The sequence below is a fragment of the Furipterus horrens genome, unplaced genomic scaffold (assembly GCF_987537825.1).
Source record: "Furipterus horrens unplaced genomic scaffold, mFurHor1.1.pri manual_scaffold_11, whole genome shotgun sequence".
Taxonomy (NCBI): domain Eukaryota; kingdom Metazoa; phylum Chordata; class Mammalia; order Chiroptera; family Furipteridae; genus Furipterus; species Furipterus horrens.
This window is the reverse complement of record NW_028327181.1, coordinates 76538926-76564043: the sequence shown is the minus strand read 5'-3', so window position 1 is coordinate 76564043 and position 25118 is coordinate 76538926. Positions and strand designations below refer to the sequence as shown.

At 34.0% G+C, this 25118-nt stretch overlaps 1 protein-coding gene across 1 annotated transcript in view; it reads right to left on the bottom strand.

Annotated features, from left to right (window-relative positions):
* The window catches only part of SKAP1 (src kinase associated phosphoprotein 1), a 263400-nt gene that overhangs the window by 176353 nt on the left and 61929 nt on the right, over positions 1-25118 (bottom strand). The window contains exon 4 of the mRNA XM_090292391.1: positions 13539-13655. Coding sequence (XP_090148517.1) covers positions 13539-13655 — 117 coding nt within the window. The remainder of the gene's footprint in view (positions 1-13538; positions 13656-25118) is intronic.

Below are 25118 nucleotides of genomic sequence, written 5' to 3'. Positions count from 1 at the left end.
AAGTTATAAACTTTATTTGTGAACTTCTATGTAAAATATTATATCTAAAGTCATATTCCCAATAAAATTGTTGAGCACTTAGAATCTCTTCACATTGTTTTAAATTAACCATTTTTTTTACTAAGTAGAAGTGTAATCTATGAGGCATACTTTTAGTTTCTTTTTTAAAAACTATAAATATTTAAAATTACATTTGTTATTTTTTAAATGTTTTTTCTTTAATTATACTACTCAGAAGTTTGTTATAGTGTGACAGCTTTAAATATTCATAATATTTATAAAAGAATAACAATATTAAGTCTTCTCTGAATGCAGGTTTTCTGGCTTTTGATGTAAAACTTTTTCTTATTTTTGCTGAATAGGATAGTTTTTATCATTTCTTTTTACATGTTCTCTGGGTATGCTGGACTATGGACTAATAATTTAAGTTAGCATCTTAGAAACCCAGAAACTTTTCTATAACAAACTCATTAAAATATATTTCAGAGTCTGTCTCAGACAACATAAAGTATCTGCTTTTATCATTTAAAAAATGACCAGCATATTTCATTTTAAAAGGATAGTAAAAGTTTCTTAATCAAAAACTTCTCAGGGGTTTTTTACCACATGGATTTACTGCAAACTTGCTGTATCTGCCAGGCCAGTAAACCTGCCAGCCCACTTCAGTCAATATCTCACATTGAGATGCCACATTTTACAAATCTTCCTGATCGAGTAAATATTACAGGATATATTCTTTTCTAACCCTGCAGATACAGCTTTCATGGAGACATTTTATGAGAGCTGAAAGGATTGAGGGAAAAATAAAACCTATACTGCTTTTTAGGTTTTTTAAGTTTTTCTTTATTGGAATTTCAATAACTCATTTAGCAGAGTGTGCAAAAAATTTCATAGAAATCTTTTCTTAATTTTACATCTTTGCTATGTATTGAAAATCATACCTAGCATGCTCTTATATCACTTGGACTGAAAAACAGAGTATGTTCAAATTATTTTGAGTGATAACTTAGGTAAGAGTTTAAAGAACACTATAACTAAATCAGCTAGAACTCAATTTTTGCCTACTCTATGTAGAAAAAGTAAACTTAAGAGTTGTGAAACTTTTTACCTAGGTCTTGCTTCTGCAGTACTAGACAAGGATCTCAGCAAGTTATGTACAGTGATTCACACTGTAACAGTCGTAACTGTTATACACACTATGTCACACTGTAACAATAATAGCTGTACATTGTACCCTAATTACTAACTCAACTTTCAGAATTTACCAAATCACACTTGTGCAATTCCAGAATATAAGAAACAACAAAAATGCTGAAGGAAGGCCACAATCATACATAAAAAGTAAACATCCTAAAGGTTTATAAATTTATGTACCTTCACAAGTTAGTCCTCTTTTATTCTATTTAATGGAGTAACCTAGCTTTCCTTACTGAACTGGAATTAATATCAATGTTTCCAACTTTTGTTCTAAATTTTTTGTACCAAATATGCAAAGTCATTCATGTGTGTACTTTCCTCTCTCAATTAGATAAAGCTGCAACTTGTTATACAGCTGAAAAATGTCTTTCCAACTGGTAAGACAAGTTATATGTATTGTCTCTTAACACTAAGCAAAACATATCTTTTTAAAAAGTTAATATAATTAGAGTTAAATTATATCACAATTTAATAATTTATCCATGGAACAAATATAAAAGTAGTAAGTAGCTGCTTTTTTGAAAAGCAGGCTTTGAACAAGTCAACAAAGCAGTAAAAGGTTTTTCCTGTTTGGCTCCTTTTTAAATGTGTCCTATCCTAAATGAAAAGGGAATTTTAATGAATTTCAAGTTAAGGGGGAAACACTTAAAAATAACACTATCAAATTTAAATGAATGTGTTATTTTTGAAGAAGCAAATATGCAAAAGATTCCACATGAAGAGCTCCCTGAATTGTCCTGGTGTTCCTTAGGAAAATTCAGAAAGATGCTTGCTTTACAGCTGAAGGCATTTGCTCATACAGAGCGTGAAAGCAAGGAAGAAAGAAGTAATCTGCCTTACATTCAGCTTCAGTGATATGATAAAGAAAGTAATATATATAATGAGACACATAACAAGAACTCAGATGTAGTTTCCTGGAAAACTTCTATCCTATACTTTCAACACCCATGATGCTCCAGCAGACCCCCTGACACCTTTTTATAGCTACAAAAGTCAAGCTTTACAAACAATTTCTATATTATACAGTTATGAACTGTAATCATCCAAGAAATGGGTTATTATAATTTATATCATTTTAAAGTTCAAATAAAAAATACAAACTCTTAAACTGATTAATAAATTTGGGTAAATAAATAATTGTTCTAAAATGAATCTTCTCCCAATAACCACATAAAGACATCTCTAAATAAGAAAGCTATATTTCAGAGAACTTTGTGCAAATACATATACCTAATTTAAAATCAATAGTCAAAGAATGTGGGTCCAAGAATAGTCACAATTTTTTGCTGGCTAAACCAACTGAAATATACACTACAGTAAATAGCACAGGTATAATAACTAAGGGCCATTTTCTTCTCTTTACTCATATGAGAATGTTCCGAAGTTTTTATGAAAGTCCACAATTTATTCTCTCATAAAAAGTGCAGCCTTTACATGAAAAAAAGAAAAAATCAGATTCAGCATTTTCCTGAGAAAGCTGACATAGATAAGGAAATTGGGGTGTATAAGACCACCTAAACTGATTACAAATAAGTCTCAAATCATTATGTCAAATTATTGTTTTTTTAAGTGTAAAAATTAGGCTGTTTTTATAAAGATCCATAAATACTTTTTATTAAGAGGTTTCACTTTTAGATTGTTAATTTTTGTCTTCATGTGTTCAGGGGAATGTCAATACCAAAAATTAATAAATATCCGTGGTTAAAATTTTATTCACACATCTTAAAGGAAAAATACATAAAGTAAATTCATTTCCCTATTAAGAAATAACACATTATCTCTTCAAGTGGGAGAAGAAAAGAGAATCAGTCAAAATTATCAGTTTTCTATTTGATATTTATTTGTATTTAATATTTAAATTATTACAATATTCTCACTCATTTCACCTGTTCCCAAGCTCTTTTCATTTTGTTCTGCTATGTCTATGACATTCCTCTCTTGCAATTCCTCAATTAGTGTAATTTTCAATATTCCCTTTTGGAAAAACTTAATAACTATGTATGGGTCAGGTAGGTACTGAAAATATTGGGGGGAACACTTTTGTAAAGTATATAATGGTCTAACCACTATGCTCTACAACTGGAACTAATACAAAATAATATTAAATGTAAGCTGTAAAAAATAGAAATAAAAATAAAAAATGCATGGTCTCAAAGTTTATTTTTAGAGTTCTCAGAATTGCTAAATAGAACCCCATATTTTCATTAGAATATGACTTGAGCATAAAGGCAATTTACCTTAATCATTTTTTTTTTTAGTAGCTTAAAAAATAAAACTACTTAAGAACAATGTCTAATTTTAATCTCTTCCTGGATTGTCATGTAAGACATAATAGTAACTGTTCATTGGTTCTTTTCTATAGATCACCTAGTCTAATAGAGAAGTGTTACTTTCATTGGTCTCTTAGAAAAGTAAACATAATTTTGTGCTACCTGTAGAAATTTTTTCCATAGGCAATACACATTAACTCATTTGCATGCCACTTCAGCCTTCCCTCCAGCTGTTTGCTACTTACTAGACCTTTGTGAATATCTGAAATGCATCCACCATAGAAGGAATGCTACAATAAATTATAAAGTTGGTAAACTTAGTATGTTATAGGAGATGTAGAATATCTGTGTAAATCTGTTAGAAATGCTAGCATATCCATGTATGGCAAAGAAAAAAGCGACTGTAAATTTTGTTTAAAATTCACACCCAAGCTTCCCTTATTTATTTATTTAGGAATATAAAACCCTCAAGATTATGGTTTTATTTTCTTTGTCCTCTTCCTGATTTCTGTGATAAGCATATACTGATATGATGGCTGTAAGAAAGTAATAACTTTTTTTTGTTTTAGAGCATTAATAATACAAAAGAACAGAAACTTCTCATATCTGAGGGTGTGTGCACTTGGAAATATATACATATAATTTTTAAATTCTTGGATTCACTTCCTATGTTCATATGTTGAGAACTTCTGTATTTTAACCTTCCCCTTCAACTGAAACAAAATCCAGAAAAACCCAAGAGTAGTATTTCCTTTTGCCACAAGAGGGGGCTAGAGAATTCTGATCTCTTCTAAGGTCTATAAAACCCTCTTAACTGCTACTTTATAGACATTCAATTACAACAGGCCATAATACATTAAGGCTTTAAAATACGCATATATCCCAACATATGCCAAAGTAAGCACTACACTGGCATGCGCAGCAGATGATCACCAACACCAACATCAAATAAACACTTAGGCTTCTTCTAGTGGTTTATATGAGATTTTATGCTTTCGCATTTCCCTCCCCAGAAGGCAGCCCCTTGGAATGGAAAATATCAAGGAGTGTTATAAAATACCCAAGGATTGGGTAGTATGACAGGGCAGAGTGAGGTAGGATTAAGAGAACTAAAATTTATGTAGTTTGGAATAGTAAAGACTCTGGGGATAAATGTTCACAGTCTTTAAATATCTTCTAAATGTAACAATATAAATGAATGAAGGGAATTATTCAGTCTCAGAAGATGGTATAGAAAAGAGCAATGGCCTGAAACTAAGGAAGGACAAGTTTAGGTTAGACATGAAGAATAAATTAGAAATAATAGTTGGGCGGGAAAGATGTCCTGGAAAGGAAGGCTACAAAGCACAATTGATCTATTTGATAATTAATTAAATGAGATATTAGTAAGAGTGATGGGAATTCATTAGAAGGGCTAGATTAGATAACTTAAGTGATTTTTTTTCTCCTAAGCTGTGACAATCTCTAGGCCCAACTATGTTCTTGGGCATTCATAAATGTCTTTCAATGATGATAATGATCATTTATAGAGAGGAGAACTTATGAACTCAGTTAACCCTATGTTTTGTTGATTTTGTTTTGTGGAGTAATATTATGAATTAACATAATTATAAAATTAACCATGACAACAATGATGTTTATCTTTTAGGGCATTCCAATAAAATATACTAAACAATATAAGCTATATCCTAACAGTTTATAGAAATGTATCCATAAATTGGATAAAACTCCTATAAGCGAAAACTTCCCATGAAGGAACAACTCCCCTACAAATCCTAATTTTATAAGCCAGAAAACCACTCTGTATAATCTTTCTTTGCCCCTAGACTATGTATCTGGGCTTAAGCTACAGAGGGCCTAGCATAAAAAGGCTGTCATTCAAAGTCAGAAAGGCATTCTAGAGCATAAGTGTAACACAGTTTGTGGATTCAACAATCTTTCCCTAGTAGATCATAATATTCTAGATTAGCAGGTGCTTCAGCATTGTTTTAAACAGTAGTATTAATATTTACCTTTTATTTGAAAAGTCAGAATTCTATGATAGGTTAAAAAGAATTTATGGCTAGTAAGAAATAAGGTCACCAAAGCATGAAGAGTACAATATATATATTAAGTATAAATATATATTTACATTGATGTAAGTTAAGTATATGTATCTATATATTTGGCCTTAAAATTCTTAAAACTCTTTTATATTTAAGTGAATATTAAGCTTTGAGATAAAAATGGTCAGCAGTTTTGGAGCATGAAGAAAGATGGTCTGGTTGTTAAAATCATAACTAGGGATCCAGGACTCTAGAACTTTAGACATGATTGCCTCAGGTAAGGTAGCTACCCTCAGGTAATTCACTGTTCATCTACTAGGCAGGTGCTATGTTTAATTACAATGCATTTATAGATTCTAAGAACAAGGTAATTAAACACAGTACATAAGACTTTCTAATAAACAAAGATATGTAACTCCACCTCTTTGTTTACATAGCAATAGGATAAATAGAGTAAGGAAAACATTGCATATATATTTACCGCCACTGTTACGACCACACTAATACCTCCAGTAATTATACACTAGATCTTTCACATGACCATTAAACTTGTTGCCTAGTTTAGAATTTGCAGAGAAACAGAGAGAATATTTCGGGCAGTATGAAAAAGCTTAATTTCACCTGCCAAGTCATTCGCTTAAAAACCAACTATTTGTACTTTAAAACAGTCACTGTTTTTTCACTGCTAATTGTAGTGGAAGCTCAATAAAAGGTTGACCTTTCAAAGAAAGAATGGACTTTTTGCTTTTACTCCCAGTCTGGAAAAGACCTCTAAAAACACGTGGGCCATAGTGCAGGCCAAATATTATCTTGACTTGCTTCCAAGCTACTACAAGTCCAACCAATTTTTTTTTTTTTCTGAAAATTCTGTCCCTAATAATCAGCACTTGATTATGTACCACGTACTTTGTTGTGGAGGTGTCTAATCTTCACACTAAGATTATTTACGCACTAGATTATTTTACTCACTAAAGAAAGAAATCACACTTTATTTCCCTTTCTATCCTCTAAACAGCCTCTGACCTCATGCTTGATCACAGGCATTCAATATATGTATTCAGTAACTAACTCTTCACTGGCAATATATTAAGATCTGTAACACAAAAATACTAAGAAAAAATAACTAATTAGTTGTATGTCAGACTAATTCAGGGGCTTATTTTATGTTATTTGTAATTATAATTACTAGCATTATGGAGTCCTTTGAAATTTTTTATAAGATGTACTGCTCCCAAATTATTTTGGGAAGAGGATAAGAACATACATAGGTCAGAGAGACACACATGCTTGAAAAACTGACTAAACTTTCAAGAACTAGATTAAGAACCACAGCCAGGCATCCTGCAAAGTTGTTTGGGTCTGCACTGAAAAGCATGCTGAGATCATGCAGGTGAGGACAGGTACAGAGTGTGGACTGGGGGAGGCCACCCCTAGGGAGGTGGTCTTGGTTTCTGTACTAGCTGTGTCTTGCTAGTCAAAGGAACTAGGCACTTAGTCTCTAAAATGTAGTTTCCTCTTTGGTAAAACAGATCAGATTAGGTGATTACAAAGTCTCTTCCAGCCCTAAAATGCCGTGATTCTATGTACAGACTTGGGTTAAATTTGCAAAGAATTTGTCCCAGTGAAAGAAGCTTTATGGAAGATATCCAGCCATCAACACATGTGAGAGTGCCTTACTGGGCACTAGATGGAAGGTTAGAGTTTAAACAGGAACCAACAGCCCAACATGCTGGGCTAAAGAATGAAAAATTGGTAGTTCACAGACAGATAATTGTTATTGTTTTTTTTTACTCTTCATAAAACATGTATAAGCCTTGGTAATCATTTGTTTAAGTTATATAAATTATTGTTAACTTTGAAACCCAGTTTGTCATCTTCATCTGTGATTTATACCAGACTATATAAACGACATGATGTCTTCACTCTAATAAGACATTTATCTTCATGAAGGAGGCCACTGCAATCCTGAGTGACAGCTTACTTACCCTTATCACAGTTAACTCAACATCGAGTCCTCAATTTCTCACAATGATCTAAAATCTGATGGACTCACCTGAAGCCAAGAGAAACTTGTTCAGAAATCCACCATGCTCATAAAAGTAAGTGTTTAACAGCAGAATTCATTCTTTGGCCCCCAAAACACAGACATGGAAACAAGTTTTGTGTTTTTCTACAAATGTGCACTCTAAACACGCACACATAACTTCCATTAGGGTTGACAGGAGTCATGTGCGTTTATTAAAGAAAAATATACCTGTGAGCAACAAAGATAAAAGCAACTGTCTAAAGAATAAAAAGAAAATGAGATAAATGCTTATTGAATGTAGGTATGTATGCTCATATGTTTATTTACATATTTATATATGGAGAGAGACCATCTTGAGTCACTTTCATTACCTACATATCATAGAACAAAGAGGAACTAAAAACTCTGAATATGTACACATAGTTTATGTCATTAGAAAAAATACACACTTCAGAAAGTAATGGGCTTGACTCCATCAGTGAGAAGGAAGCAAACGACTTGCTGCTTTTAGGCCATTTACTCTTCTAACTTACCAGGGTGCCAGTGACTGAGCCTGCAGCACGTACCTTTAACATTCCAAATCAAGCAGTCCTAAAATACACACATGTTCCTCCCAAGTTGTCAGTGGGATTTGTCCTGAGGTTTACCTGATCAGTGAGGTCACTTACTGCTAATCACTGCATCATTAATTCACATACCTCAGTAAGTCTGTAAGAAATGCAGTTTACTATTCTGGAGAACAATATAACTTATACACTAAAATCAGGCCTTATACAAAACTCAAAGCAACAGGTGTCTCAAGCTGGCTTGTAAACAAACATCTTTTATTCTCATTGAGTAAAACGTCTATCAGGGAGTGCTACGAATAGATTTAGAGGGCAAAACTAGCTTAATAAGTGGAAACTCTAGGTATAGGATTCCAGCTCAGTAAGAGGAAACCTTTTAAAAACAAGTGGAGCTCTTTATGAGTATCTAATAACATGACCTTGAAAATGTAAAACAAAACATGGATGATTGGATAAATCTACCACTGTAACTGGATATTTTAACACAATTCTTTCAGCAGATCAAAGAAAAGCTAGGATCTAAAAGATCTGAAGAGTACTATTGACAAGTCTAAAAGTAATCGGAGTGTATAAATACTTTGGGAACACACATAGCCCATAAGCATAAATTGATCATTACTAGGCCACAAAAGAAGTCTCAATAAAATCCAAAGAATTCAAATAATATAGACTATGTTCTTAGACTATAATGTAATAAAATTAGAAGTCAAAATAAAAAAGCAAGTAAAAAAACCCTAGAAACCAAACCAAAACAAAACCCAGAAGAAAACACACACATGCAAACACACTTCTAAATAAAAAACAGCTTGTACAGCCTAGTAAGTGCTCAATAAATGGTTCCTGTTACTAGATGACTACCATTCCTTCCAGCTCCCAGATTCTATAAGTCTAACTTTGGTACAATGAAATTTAAGACAAATATGAATTCCAGCCACAAAATATAATCAATAAGTTAAACCTTAATTTTGATTTCACAATATTAAAATAGTTTTGTTTAAAATATATTCTCCCATGTATTAAAAAAGATATTAAAATAATATCTTATTCCTATTATTATAGAAATAAAGCACATGCTAAATAAAAACTAGTCTATTATTAGTCATAATATTAAATCCAAAACTCACTTCTGTTTCAGAACCAAATGAAAGCAGAGAACTGTTAAAAAAAAAAAAAAAAAAGTGCTGGGGGGCTCAAAATAAAGCTGTAAGAAAAACTTACTCTCTTTATTTTCAATTTTTTCTACATGCTCTTTAATGTACCTTTCAGAAAAGGCATAGAGTAGAAAATGGCCTCTACTGGTACTTGAATAGGTTTGCAATTTCTTTTAAATCAAGTAACATACCAGGCTCTTCACTTATTCATTATTACTCCTCTCTAAAGATGGTTATAGGTCTTTATATTTCCAATTCTAGTTTTTCATTTTGCTGGAGAATAAGACCTTCTCTAAACCTTCAACTCCCTGATGTAAAAATAAGCTCTAAACACATTCATCCCCACTTCTTCCCAAACATATCTGTCCAATATCTATTCACTCAATTTTCCTTAATTAGAATATAATAATACATAGAGCATAATACATAATATATTGTTATAGATTATAGATTTCATCTCTTATGAAATAATTTTTTCTTTTTCTTCCAGGAGGAGTCACTATATCCTATTTATAGAATGATCACTTTCCCCATCCCATCTTTTTCAAAAACATATTACATAGGGGTTATTCATTATTTTAATAAAATAAATGTATAGACACACTAAAATCCATTGTATATTTTGGACCATGAAAGCAATCAGATATTGGGCTTCGTAGTTGGCTGACTCTTGTAAAATTATTATATTCAGCATTTCATACTAATTTTTTTTCCTTCAATATGTTAGGAAGTGTGCCTCCCTAGGTTTAGAAATCTAAATGTTATTACTTCTTAGCAAGTTTTCATTCCCAAAGGTGGGGCCATACACTTGTTTGTGGCTGTCTCTCTTGCCGTTCTCAGATGGAGGGCGTTTACAAGGGAAAAAAAGGAGTTGTGGCTAGGTAGCATCATGCTTTCATTTTTATGGAGGGCTTAGCCTGTAACCTTAGTTTTCTTTTTCTTTTTGCTGTGCACCTGGCCAGGGTTTTATATTCTTCTAGATCTCTTTGTAATCCTCACAAAAGCATGTCCCAAATATGACATGCATCATGGTTATTGCGTCTCATCACTTAAGTTATGGGTGCATGGCTAGACCATGGGTCCTGTTATAATTGCACCTGTGGGACACTGCTCTGGCTGGAGGTGGAAGGCAACAAAGCTGAAATATTTTAACAGTGACCTTTCATTTTCTAATAAAGAAAAATTTCCAAAAGCCTAAAATAATGGCACTTCAAAGAAAGTTTAAAAAAATCTTTTTTTCCCATTTAAAGGACGGCCTTAGCTACTGAAGACACTGACTTTATGTTTGTTTGTCTATTTGTTTATCTCATTGTTTTCCCAATGAGATAGTAAGCTCCATGAGGGGAGGGAGTGTGTCTGACTTTTTACTGCTTATTTCACTGACAGTTTAGCACAGTGCCTTGCTATTACCTTATAATCTCTAAATAGTGTTTGTAAAAATAATGAATAAGTAGAGTTATCAAGTGCTCCTGTTCTCTATAATGGTAAAATCTAGTTAAGTAGATTTGTAACATCTTTCTAACCTTCTCTTTAATTTCACAGGAAATGTATCTTTACTTTTCAGGGGAAGGAAACAAAACGTTATTGTGTTCATTATGCATCAAGCAAGCACTCAGGCACATGCTAGATTCAACGTTCCATACAAACTCTATTTATATTATCTCATCATCCTACAATTAAATTTTTAACACATAAATCTATTCCTACCTCTACCATTGACTGTGTCTCACTGGGAATTCTTTTAACTTTTATGCACAGAACTAAAAATAAAAACTTATTAAGTAAGAATTTAATATTACAAATACAGTTAAAACCGCTGTAATGAGAAACCATTATAGAACAAAGTCCCCTACTTTTGAGTTTTTTAGAAAAATTTCAACACTAAATTTTTAAAATTTTTCAGATATTTTTAATGAAAATATTTTTAAACATGCCATGTGTATCTGTATAGTCTTAACCAAACTACCTGGAACATAAATTGATCTTTTTGGATAACTCAGATAAAAAAAATGGTAAGGATAGTAGAGTGATTAAGAGCAGAGGTCCTAGAACCAGACTGTGCAAGTATAAATCCTGGCACTACTACTTACTAGCTGTGTGATCTTAGATAACTTAACTTCCCTTGGTATCAGTTTCTTACCTGTAAAATGAAGATGATTCTAATATCTACCTCTTGGGGCTTTTCTGAGGATTAATGATGGTATAAGCAAAGTGCTTGGTATATAGATACACAGCTTGTAGTAAGTGCTCAATAAATGCAAGCTAAAAAGTTTCACTTTATTAAGATACTGGGCTCTTTAGGGACAGTTTGAGCTGTTTCTCTCTACAATACAATATGGCCCCGAACAGCTATGTTTTTGGAATTTCTATATAAATTTTATTTTAATTATAAAATTTGTTTTCTATATACATTTTTAATTGTTTTCCTGTTTCTTTCCTCAATGTTATTTTTTTTTCTTGTCTTCGTCACATCTTTACTTTTTTTTTTTTTTTAATTTTGGTTTTTCAATTACAGTTGTCCTCTTTTCCCCTAATTTCTCTCCCCCACCCAACCCACCCCCTCTCCCGCAATCATATCCCTCCCCGTTGCCCATGTCCATGATCAATGTTATTTGATTATACCTCAGTTGATGCCTTTACAGTACCCCTTCTTCTAATTTGATGCTTCACTCTATTGTGGGTTCAGAAATCAAAACACTGTAATGGTTAGAAATTTCTAAAATGAGGAATCCCCAGTGAAGGCCTCAGGGACTCTCCCAAGACTAAGGTAAATAAGTGTTGACACAGGACACAGGAACATCTATTTCTACTTAGAGACATTTCTGGCTTACTAATTGTGTTTTCAGCTGTGTTTGGGAAAGTCAGAAATATCAAATAAGTGACTTATGGATTAATGAGGTACTATTGTTCTAATTCTGTCAAGCATTAGATTAATCAAAACAAATGAAAGGTTGTTTTTTAATGTTTTGCACTGTTAATTTTCTACAATTATTAATCAGCTACCAATGTAATTATTAAGCTCTCAATCCAAACAATGTTTTCAGTGTAATGTGTAAGCCAATATACAGATCTCACATTACAAGGCCCAAGTTCTAAAACTTGCATATTACTAAGTGTATTAGTTTACAAAGCTTAAGCAAAATAAGATGTTTTTGTGTGATTGAATCCATAGTTCCGATATGGAGGTTATCAATTCAATGAAAAATGAGTCACCAAAAAGGTTAAATGAAATAAGAATGCATGGATAAATTAAAAAGAGAAGAGAACATAGAGATTAAGAACTCCTAGAAAACACCAAAGTCTTAGGGGAATTTGGAAGAAAAATAAATGGAAAGATTACAGATTAATAAAGAGAAATAAGGAATAATTTACCAACTTTACTCCCAACCCCTAAGTGAATAATAAGCTTCCAATTTAATACTCAGTTTAGTACCATCTCTACCTTCTTCCCCCATTGGAAAGGCACTAGAGAGACTTTGATAAGATAATGTGTTATCAGGAATGACCAAACCTTCTGTTCCAGTGACCGGATGCCAGAAGAGGCACAGCGAACCCTCACCCTTGGGATATCTGAGTCTGAGCCCAAAACTGGCAGCCACCAAGCCAAAATTTTTACATTCATGTATCTCAAAAATTCTTGTATTTTTAGCATCCCACCCTAATACATACCAATGTGTTTTCATATAAAAATAATATTTATAACAGCTGAATTATTTTAATCCATCCATTCCTAAATCTTCAGTAAAATTGATGTTCCAGAAAGATCTGCATTGTGGTTCCTGTGGCTTACCCTTGAACCACACTGATATGGTCAGGGGTGTGTGTGAAGCATGAGTAAAGATGATATCTTATTATAATATGATGAGCTTAAACATTTCAAATAATCCAAGATAAATCAATAATCCAATCATCATTAAGTGAAAGCTCTAATTCTCATGCAACTCAATGAAGCTAAAAAAATCTGAAAGAATGGTAAATTGGGCCCTGCGATCTTAAAATGCCCTCTTAGCTTTTGAGTTACACTTCTTATAAAAAGATCAATAATGTCTTCCTGCTCCAGTATAGAATTAGTGTTTTCCTAAATACGTTAACTTCGGAAGTAGTATTGAATTACCCAGGAGGACCAGCAACACAATGAAACAAACAGTTGTTCTTTGCAAACTAGTGATTACCAATACAGAGAACCCACCAAAGACTGCTTAAGTCAAATGACAAAGGGCAGAGACACCAGGACAAAAAGTAACAAAGTGTGATGACCCAGAATCTAGAAAAATGACACTCACCCTCATCCTGATAATCTGACAAAAACGGTGCATCTGATGTGAGAGAAGGGCCATGAGTTCCACTGTGATTGTCATCAGAGCTGTCCTGTCCAAGGTAATTTTCAGCTTGGTCTCCCCCTGAGGGACAAAAAAGAAAAAAGTAAGGTCACACTTTGGGCACCTTTATGAAAATCTTTGTTTATTTCTGCTAGTAGTCCTACAAAAATATATAGCTTTTACTTGATGGACATGGGTACTATCCATTAACATGAGAAACAGATAAATAAGTTCAAAACCAACTTACCATGATGAGAAGTTTTCCATTCAACTACTCTCTAGCTAGAACTTGGAAACTGTTGGCTTAGAGTAGGAAGACCTCTTGCCACCGAGAGAAACTCTCCATCACACTTAAAATGAAAATATAGCTATATAAATAGGTATCCATACATACTATGTCTCCATTAATTGTGACCTTTACTCTGAATGCCTCTTTCTCTTTATATTTCCAAACGAAATAGAATAAATTACACAAAGGGTTAACATTTCATGCATAATATAATATAGCAAGGTCAATATGCTTTCCTGGTCTGAAAAAAAAAAAAAAAAGTAAAAAATATACAGAGAACCTGGACTTTGCTGGATTCTATTCCAATTTTAATCACTACTTGTTTTGCAATCTTATGAGGGTTCTCTATAATTCTAGTTTACAGCCTATGCAACCAACCTCTTAGGAATTCTAGAAGCCCTAAGAAGGTAATATTTGTTCTGTAAAATGGCTTTGATGAAAGGTAATGTATATACAGTACTGAATTATGCAATTAAAACAATGCTAATCTCTTTTGGGTGTTTTCAACATACATCGAATTATATTTTGTAGAAGTGGCCCATGCTATTATGATACTTTAAAAGGTTCAGATGGAAGATGTTAGCTCATTCAGGAACCGGAAGAAAAGGCTCTGCATTGCAAATGGCTTTCCTTAAAATCCCCTAAACAGAGGTACAGTCTGCTGACAAAAGGATTTCAACAGCTGTTCAGTTCATTTCACAAACATGAAAAGGGGATTTTCAACTGAATTTAATATTATCTCAAATACTAATTTCCAAAGGAAATCACCAAAGCTAATCTCAGTAAACACTGTAGAGTTTTGGCTCTGGATTTTAACTAGGGAGCAGTGAAACCAAACAACCTACATAGAATCTGTATTGCCTCACTTTAAAGGTTTATTTCCTACAATTAAGCTAGAAGGATAGGGAGGATATAAAATGATAAAAAGAGAATGGCTGTAGCCTTCTCCTTCCATAAAGTAGATGTTCATATCTAGACTCTTCTATGACCAGTGACAGGTAGATGTCCATTACTGAGTAGAACAGTTGCAGATATAGGATTTTAGAAATAAACTGTGGAGTTTACTGTGGAGAAGGAAAGTAAAATTAAAAGGAAAAACAAACATTTCATATAACAGTTGCTGGCCAGAGCCACAAAAATGATCTCCTTTACTAGCTTACTGATCAGGATATAAAGCTTATGATTATGCTAAAGAATCACTATGAAATCTTCATTATAACCAGAAAAATCTCAAATACTGAACTTAGGGTTAAACTACTTTGCTTCACTGCTACAAATCCACTAAAATTATATTATCAGCACAATCTGAATAGACTGCCTGGCAGGTAATCTGAAAGTAAGCTGTGAAGTTAAAGCAATTTACAAAATTTGAGCCAAGTCAAATTCCATTTAAGAAAAAGAAGTAGTTCGTGTTGCCGTGCAACATTTAACATTCGTAGGACATACTGAACATTATTATCAACTACCATTCTAGACTCACGGTTTTCTTTTTTTAATTTAATCTTTTTAAAAATTTACTGTTTTTCTATTACAGTTGTCCCACTTTTCCCCCATTGCTCCCCCCGACCCGGCCCACCCCTCTCCCACAGTCAATCCCCACCTTGCTGTACCTGTCCATGGTCATTTGTACTAGTTCCTTTACTAGACCCTTCCCCTACTTACCCCCCTTCTCTCCCTCCCCACCTCCCCTGGTAACAGTTAGTCTGTTCCTTGTGTACATGCGTCTGGTTCATTTAATTTAACCTTTATTGTATTTTTTTTCCATTGCCATTTAGTCCCCTTATACTCCCCCACACACACACCCGTCACCATCCTGTCGTCCGTGTTCACAAGTCCTTTTTCTCTTTTTAGACTCACAGTTTTCTGCTTGCTTCAGAAATTTGACAAATCTATTCTAACACATTCGAACACCCCAGTTTTTTGTTCGTTTGTTTTTAATAAGCAGATCAGGTCGGGCTTTGCTTTGCTTTGTTGTTTTTTTTTAAACAAACTTTTTATTTTGGAATGATTTTAGATTTATCGTAAGTATTTCAAAGACAGTAAAGAGAATTCCTGTACACCCTTCATCCCGTTTAATCCAAATGTCAACTTCACACATAAGTAGGGCATATCTATCAAATCCAAGAAATTAACATTGATACATCACTATTAACTAAGCTACAGACTTTATTTGCATTTCCCCAAGTTTTCCATTAATGTCCTTTTTTTGTGGTTGTTCCAAGATCTTTTCCAATTTTATATTGAGCTTCCATTTTTAAAATCTCACCCAAAATACCTGCCTGGATTTGGCATTTGATTTACTAACTTCAGATGGGAAAGTTACTTCCACATGATTCCTATGGTTTCTGAACATAGTTACCCAAGGTGGGCTTTTAATAGCCAAATACAAGACCATGTGCCTGTAAAGCATATACCAACATAACAACAAAGGCACACACACAACGCAGCAAAAACAGAGCCAAGGTCAGTACTAAAATGGTCACGGTGGGGGAAACATTTGAAAATATGTTTTACATCCAAGCATAATTAGTTCCTGATGATGGAAATGTTGCTGTAAGTGTTTTTACTGTTATATCAAGTGGTCCAACTCCCTTGAGCACACATTGAAAAAAGCCTTTCACGCCATATAAATAGACACTCCTGTGTAATTAAAATGATTACAACTACTCAAGACGCATAGATGAAAACTTTTATAGAAGAACCAGCAATTGCTATGGCCATCTTGGATTTGTTTAAGTTTATAACATCATTTTTTGTTAAAACATAACCACAAATGATCTCGGGATTTATCTACAGCTCTGATAGTCGTAGTTCCCAGTGGCCACTACTATAGTCAAGTGGTATCAGACGTAAATGATCACAAACTATAGTGACAGACATTTCCACACAGCAGTTCTCCAATTAGCGCTCAGAACTCCACTTCCTTAGAGTGGTTTTCTGACAAGCAAGGACCCTTGGCCACTAGAGACACAGTTTCCCTCTGCAACTCACTCAGAATCAATATATTTCCATACAGGCATATATATTCTAACATACAATATCTCCATTCATCACATCCACTACCTGCAGTCCCTTCTCTTTGAATTTCTAAACAAGATCTAGGGGAATGATATCAAGGGTTCTCCTGCTATTAACTGGTAATCTGATCTTCTATCCTAAGTGTCATAAGAATTGGGAGTCAGATACACTCCTTAGTATATTCAATGTCAGGTTCTCCACTGAGTATTGTGCTGAGGGGCCTATAAAGGGGATATTTCTCTATTGTTCTTTCCTGAGAGTCAAACTCAATTTCATTCATGCTCCACAGAGTGATAAGTTGGGAATTTTTTAGGGTTGGAGCAGAAAGATAAAGCAGCTTTGTGTCAGGTGTAAGGTAATTATTTGCTAGGGTTTCTATGCTATTTGTTTTTATTCCCCGGGTTTTCATTAACAGTTAATGAGTTTCCCCCCTCAACCTGCCCACTTAATTCTAAAACAATAGCTTGGCCACTAGAAGTTGGATTTTTCTGCCATGGATTCAACCAGCTGTTGCTGCTCCATAAACTTTATGGAAAAGTGAATTAAACTGCTAAAAACCTTCATTTCCTAATTCAATTTCAAATAAAATGGGGGCGGGGGGATGAACCATGGTTATGCTCCTCTTGCAGCCAAAGGTTGGCCAAAAAGTCCATATGGTTTTTTCAGTAAAATAAAAGACACATCTCTTATTTTCACCAATAACTATTGATTTGGATATTTTGAGTATGTCAGCTATCGCCCTCATGGTTTAATATTGATTGTTCTAAAATAATGTCCCAATTTGATTGCTATCAACTTCAACTAGTCTACATGACCATGGAGCATCATCCAGTGATAAATCTCCAGCACAAAACTTTGCAAACCACTTTGACATGTTCGATCAGTTACAGCACCTTCTCCATATACTGCACAAATCGTTTTTTCTGTTTCAGTTGCATTTTTACCTTTCTTGAAATGATAAAGCATAATATACTGAAAATGTTGCATATTTTCTTCCACCTTCAATACTAAAATGGCTACACAAAAATTCATGAATTTTGGTAAGTCTTTTTTTAAATGCATACTGATATGACAGCTGTCACAATATAATCTAACAAAATGTTTTGAATGAACTTAAAGACAACTAAGCGCTACTAGAGCCATCTTAGGAAAAAAACCAGACAAACTTTTTGGCCAACCCAATATTCTGACTCACAGCAAACCCATATGATCCTAAACTTGCAGGCACTATTTAGGGACAAAAACAGGCCATAATGACAGTTTTACCCAAAAAATGAGAAGGAAATGAAAAAAGACAGAAAGCAGTTTGAACATAAGAAAAAACATGAGAATAACAAATAACAGATAAAACATAAAAATGTGTGCTTATTCAATATATAAAGGCTCAGTGATTTTTTCCATGTTAGTATAAAGTCATCTTCTTTTATTTCTCTTTTAATTAATTGTGAGCTATTATTAAGGCTTATTCACATCTGCAACCAACTGTTTATATGATATGGTTCAAAACTTCATAGGGTTTGCTATTACTTCATCAAGTATCTCTAGCTAATATAAGGAAATTAAAATTAATGTAGAGTCTGTAATTTGGGTTTTTTGTTTGTTTGTTTGTTTATACTGTTGTTGTAAGGGAACATAAGACTTCCGACTCTATTTAATATTTAAGAACCATGAGACATACAGCTTCCCCTTTAAACTGGTAAGTCCTAAATAAAATGCTATAAATAAAGTCCCTGATCCAAATCCAGTTAGTTTTCATGCTTGATAGCATTAATATTGCCAGATTTTCACAGACCAATTAAATGGTATGGCACTTCCCAAAGCTGAACTATGGTAAGATTAGCAAAACTGCAGCTTATTATTCCTTATTGCAACCATTCACCTAAATTATTAGATATAACACCAAATAAAGAAATATTTTGGGTACATATGTGTCCATATATGTGAAATGTTACTCACATGTAAATATATTATGGAGCATATGTGCAACACCAAAGGGAAAGTTCTGTCAACACTTTCATTATAAAGTACATACTCTTTTGCACACACTCATGCATTAGAAAATATATGGTGTTCCCCACAGAACATCTTAGAGGCTTCACTGGTTTCTAAATACCCATTTGGATTTGAGTGGTTGGTTCTTGTGATTAATCCTTATATAGTGAAGGTCTCAAATTCTTCTCTGTTCTTTACAGTCTGACTCCCTGCCCATCTCCCTGTTTCCTCCTACATCTAGCCATAACTCAATGTATAAATATTCTTTTTCCCCTCAAGGCCCTGGCAGTGAGTGTAATAGTAGTGAATGGCATTAAATCTACAGAACAAATGATGGGCCAGGTAAAGACAGTTTCTATTTATCATTCTTTTTAAAAGTTGCTCCAAATAGATCTTGAATGCACAAGAGATATACTGAACATAGAACTATGTTTTTTAAACTTAGAATATTGTTTACTAATCATATAATCATGCTAAGAATAACAAACTTCTTAAGAACCTTGGGGATGTAGAGAAGCACAGTCTAAATGTTCAGAAATGGAACCAAACTGACTCGACACTTGTGAATCCAATAACCAAAAGGGCAGCAGAGCTGAATAATATTTCCAAAATGAGCTGCATCTGTCAGTGGTGGGTTGGACAGGAAGATGCCTGTGGGATCCTATTGAAAAGTTCTTTTCCCTCTCCTTCAAGGAAATGGTCTTTTATGATGCAGTTTTTCATTTTGACCAGTAGGGTGGGCTGCAGTGTGTAGCATCATTCTAGTTCTTAAAAAAGGAAAAAAAGGCCCTCTGCTCCTTCCCCTCCCCCCTGCAAAAAAAAAAAAAGCTGAGATTTTTAACCCTTCTTAGGTTTCACATAAAGGCATAACTCCTGGACATTAACAAACTGGAAGGCTGGCAGCAACAAATATAAACCAGATAATTGTATATGTGACAACACACACTTCATAAAGCAAATTACAGCCTGTCAGCAATCATTCTGGCGTTACACTAACGCATTCCATCTACTACTGTTATTGTTCAACTGCTACTAAAATGGAACCTGCTGAGTTAGTATATTTTCAATAATAATGGCATTTGACAGAATTCAAAACATGTAAACCTAGGCATTTGGTAATATGTGGATGAATATACTGTAAAATAAATGCATTTATCATATGACAACCAGGCAATCATAACTTGGAATTATTTGTTCATAGTTCTGTTTTCCTTGGACCACTATATTCTCAGTGTTTTATTTTTGTTATGAAGCTATTCCACTAAATTTTCAACATGTTTTGACTTATAGAAGTCAGTCAAAATAATAATAAAAATATAATAGCTTACTGAACTACTGGGTACAGGCTCTGCGTTAAGACTCTTTGTGAACTATCTCATTCAATCCTCAAAATAATCCTGTGCTATATTATTATCCCAAAGCTGCAGATAAAGAAAATGAGACACAGAGATTAAATAACTTACCCAAAGTCACATAAGTGACTCATCAGTGGCAGAGCCAGGCTTTGACCCCACCTTGTCTGATTACTAAGCTCTTGTTCTAATCCACTGAGCTATACAGTCTCCAAATCTGCATGCTTTACAAATTACGATCATTACTCAAAGGCAAAGCATACTGAATGACTTGAATTTATGGCACATGCTATAACTTATTATTTTTTACTTCAATAAAGTAAATCTATAATAAAAAGTATAAATTATTATAAGTAGTAGTAATACTAGCAGTCACATTAAGTGTGGAACCAATAGACAAAGCCAAATGTGGTCAAAGATTTGTTCAAGGGGGAGCTGGTCCTATTTAAAGGTTCAAATTTACTGCAGTAGTATTATAGCAGTGATGTTTTAAAATACCACTTTTTGGCATGAATTTCATGCTTACAAAATTTAATACAACTCCTTTGGGTTTAGTCAGATCAATATATTAACTATTTTTCAGCACCTCTTGTTTGATTTTATTGGATCCTGGGTATTTTGACCCTACTTCATAGAAAAGGAACCAAATGTCCCACACCCAAATATAGATTTGACCTGGCATAGTTAAATAATGTATTTCCTTTCTGGCACTCTCATGCTTTAAGTCTCATACTAGGAAAATGCTTTGAAAATATACAATGCCACATAATGTAGTGATTTCATTACTATTGGTTCATTTTGCTCTCTCTTCCCATTTTTTCCTTTCCTTTCTCCCAAATGACAAGTTTTAGTAAGACCTTAGCACCCACTTCTAGTCCTGATGGATTCTAGGATCTTTTGCACCCCCGTTAGTTTACCAACATTACTTCTTTTTGAGAGAAACTGTAAGGCCAGTTGCATTCCAATATCTTCTGCTAAGTAAGAATGGGACTACATGATCTACAGACTATGAGTAGATATAAGAAGAGCTTTACAAACATCCAAGCAGTAAAAATAAAACAATATATAATAAAGAATGATTTATGAGTAAGATTAGCAGGCCTGGAAATGTAAAACATGTTTTCACATACTGAATAGAAGATGAGTTTTCTTTGTAAGTGATATAGACCTCTATGATCACTAAAGCCACAATGGCAAACGGTGACAAGATTAGGCCTCACCATACCCCAATCCCGATCAAAGACAAACAGGGACTCCTGTTCATGTATGAAAATAACATATGTGTAACAACATGTAGGTAACAACAACATCAACAACCAAAACCTCTCACTATCTACAATTCTGTTCAATATTTGGTCCCTTTTGGAACAGAAGAGTATCTCCTTATTTTTTAATTTAATTTTTCCTTTTTTATTGGGGTATCACTAACACAAGTAGAGTGCACAAATCTTGAAGGTAAGTGGTATCGCTTTTGAAGTTTGGGGAAATACCTTTTAGAGATGAATTGTGATCAAGAACTTTTCAGGATGGCAAGTATGTGCTAAATACATATCAGCTGACAAGGACAGATGGGTTCAAAGTTTCCACTATTTGCCTCAGATGAGTCAGCAGTAACTGGAAGCTTTATTTTACACATCACATAAATCTCCTTATCCATAACTAAGTAGTTCCTTTCCTGTTTTAGTGGTCCTTCAGTCATCCTGGTAAACAATAACTACTAAACAAGTTTCTGAGAGAATTATGTGGTGATAGGCAGCATAGTGTAAAATTAATGCATTATTATAGAATTTGGCTCAACCATCACATTATTTAGCCTCCAAATATCAAACAAATTCACTGTGTTTCAAGTCCAAGGGCTTAACCTATTGCATTTACAAAAAGTTTTAAGCAAAGAACAAAAAATTTGTATTCAAATTAACCACACACTTTTCTCAACATTTTATGTCCAGAACATGAAAATTCATTAGTGGCAAAATTCCTGAGGTAGATTAATTCTTATGCCAAAACTCTATGTTCAGAAACTGTACGCCTTACTTGATTTTCTATGTTGCTTTAGGGATAACCCTATATAAGAGAAATAGTTTATGTTATTGTTTTCTCAACAAAATTTTCTAGGCTTGTCAAATTAACTTAAAGTGGTCATTAATTTATCAATTACTTAATTTTCTTTGCCATCTACATTAAGACAAGAATTAGAAGTTCTATAAACTTTTAGTTACCATATATAGAAAAATTACTGAGGGTACAAAAGGTATTCTTTATCAGTTACCATAAGTATTATATGATACTATTTTGTCATTTATTTTTAAATTCACATTTAAGTGATACACAACACATCTATATATGTACTGCTGGCTCTCAAAGACTAAGCAACAGAGATTGCTGCTAGTTTATACCGTCATCAGGGTATTGGCCATAAATTAATATGTAAAAATTAATAAATTAGGAGAAAAAAACTGGAGTTGATATGAAAATATCAGATCATCATTCTACTGAAAAAGAGCTCACTGCTGTGTCAAATCAAGGTTTTTTTTGTAAGCTTCATTAGATTAAAGAAGTTAAAGCACGTACAGAGCAGAACTTTCAAATGTTATAAGAAGACATAATGAAAGCTCATTGTCAGAACATGGTGGTCAGTCAGCGCGACCAGCAGGAGGGAGTGCAGCTTCTACCACGGCTTCTACTGCGGCCATGCAAGCTCCACACACGGTGGCTCATTTTGTCCCAAAGGCTTCTCCCTCCAGCCCAGTTCCTTCGGGGCATCTGTGCTGCCTACACTTTAGTTCTTTCATTGTCAAAACATGGCAGTGGCCTGACCACCCACCCTGGACTTTTGATATATGCAAATGAACCATATGCAAATTAAATTAGGTCCCAGCTTCCCACATAAGAAATGAAAATGGACTTTCTCATTCCCAGAAGAAATGTTGATAGATCTACCATGACATATTGGCTGGGGAAAAGCAGGGGGGATGTAAATAACCTGCTGAATGTGTTGATGTATAAACTCACCCTAACTGCAACGTATGTTTGGAAAAGTGTGGAGTCGGTGCCTGCAAGCTTATAAGCGGAGTAGTCATGTAATTTCTGGAGGTAGATGGGGAGTCTCCTATCTTCTTTCCTTCCTTTTTTTCTCTCTTTCTCCCCATCTCCCCACCTCATTCCTCCCTTGTTCCCTTTGCTTCCTCCCTTGTTTTCCCTCTCGCCCCCTCCCATGAGCCCTGAAGTTGGACTGGGAAGTTCCGTCTTATGTCTATCCCCACTTTCCTTTCTTCCTTTAATAAAACTGGTGTAAAATCCTAGACTGTTCTCCCGGTGATTTCTTGGAGCAAAGGCAGCCTGACACTCATCTTTCCCTCTCATCTCTTGGTTCTCTCCAGAGGCAACCATTGTGAGGTTTCTTGGATGTTCTATGAATTTTCTATTTAGATATAACATATGTCTTTGTGGCATGTACTTTAAAAAAAAAAAAAAAAGGTAGCACTTGTCCTGTTCTGTAACCTGCTTTTTCTCCTAATCCTTTATCTTTGAGGTTGTTCCATATCAGCACATACAGATTTATATCATTTTTCATTTTAACTAATTTTTTTAAAGACTTTATTTATTTATTTTTAGAACAAGGAGAAGGAGGGAGAGAGGGAGAGAAACATCAAATGTGTGGTTGCCTCTCGTGTGCCCCCAACTGAGACCTGGCCCGCAACCCAGGCACGTGCCCTGACTGGGAATTGAACCAGCAACTCTTTGCTTTGCAGACCAGCACTCAATCCACTAAGCCACACCAGCCAGGGCTCATTTTAACTAATTTATTTTAAAAATAATGCATGCATGTGGTAAAAATTCAAATAGTACCAAAAGATATAAATAATGAAAATTCTCCCTTCCATTCATACTGATACCCCCTCAACAGAGGTTACCACTGTTAATAGATTCACGCATACCCTTCTGAAAATATCCTATACACAAATAAAAGCATGCACACGTGTATGTGTGTGTGGACAAACTGTACAATGTTTGTCCAAATTGCTCTTTTCATTTAGCCTTGGAGAGACCTTTCCATGTTAACAAATATATATGCATTATGTTCTTTTACACTCTATGTAGCATTCCATTAATGGATGTAACATAATTTATTTAACTAGTCCTCTACTGCTAGACATTTAGGCAGTTTGGAGTCTTTGCTATTCCAAACAATGTATAATAAACATCCTTGTACATAATATATTGTGTGGGGAATACAGAAGGAAGCAGCATCTGATTCCAATGATTTCTTTTTTCACCCCCATGAAAACAGTAACAAAGGACATAAAAATTGTACAAAGTTTTAATGTTCAAAAAAAGTGAGTCTATTGATTTTTTAAAAAATCTATCTTTGACAGTAGTTGCAAAACTGTATTAATTTAAATATGCCTATTCCCACTCTTAAAAAATAACAAAACAGTAGATGCATAGGAAGTAAAATATTTGAAAAGGTATCGAAGTCAGTAATTAACTTCAAAAACAATTTGTGTATATATTCACTTTCTACAGATTAATTTGTATAAAATGAAGCAAATAAGGAAAGAGGGAAAGGCCTAAAGGAAGTCAAGTCACAAAAGCAGCTGTCAAGATTGTTGATGCTAAAAGGCTGGGCTAAAGCCAAAGGCAGGAGTATTTGTCCTGTGTACATTTCTCCCTATAAAAACCCAAAAAGACATGGAAAGCATTCTGGAAGGTTTCTTTTTTTAAAGTAGTATAGGTTAGGCTATTCTAGGTTCATAACCAACAACTTGTGTTTATAAAATATTAGCATTCCAGGAATAGTGATAGAAAGATACTTAACAATAAATTACAAATATTGTAAATTCAGACATTTTCTTACATTTGCAAACACGTCATAAATTTGAGCTGTGTTCC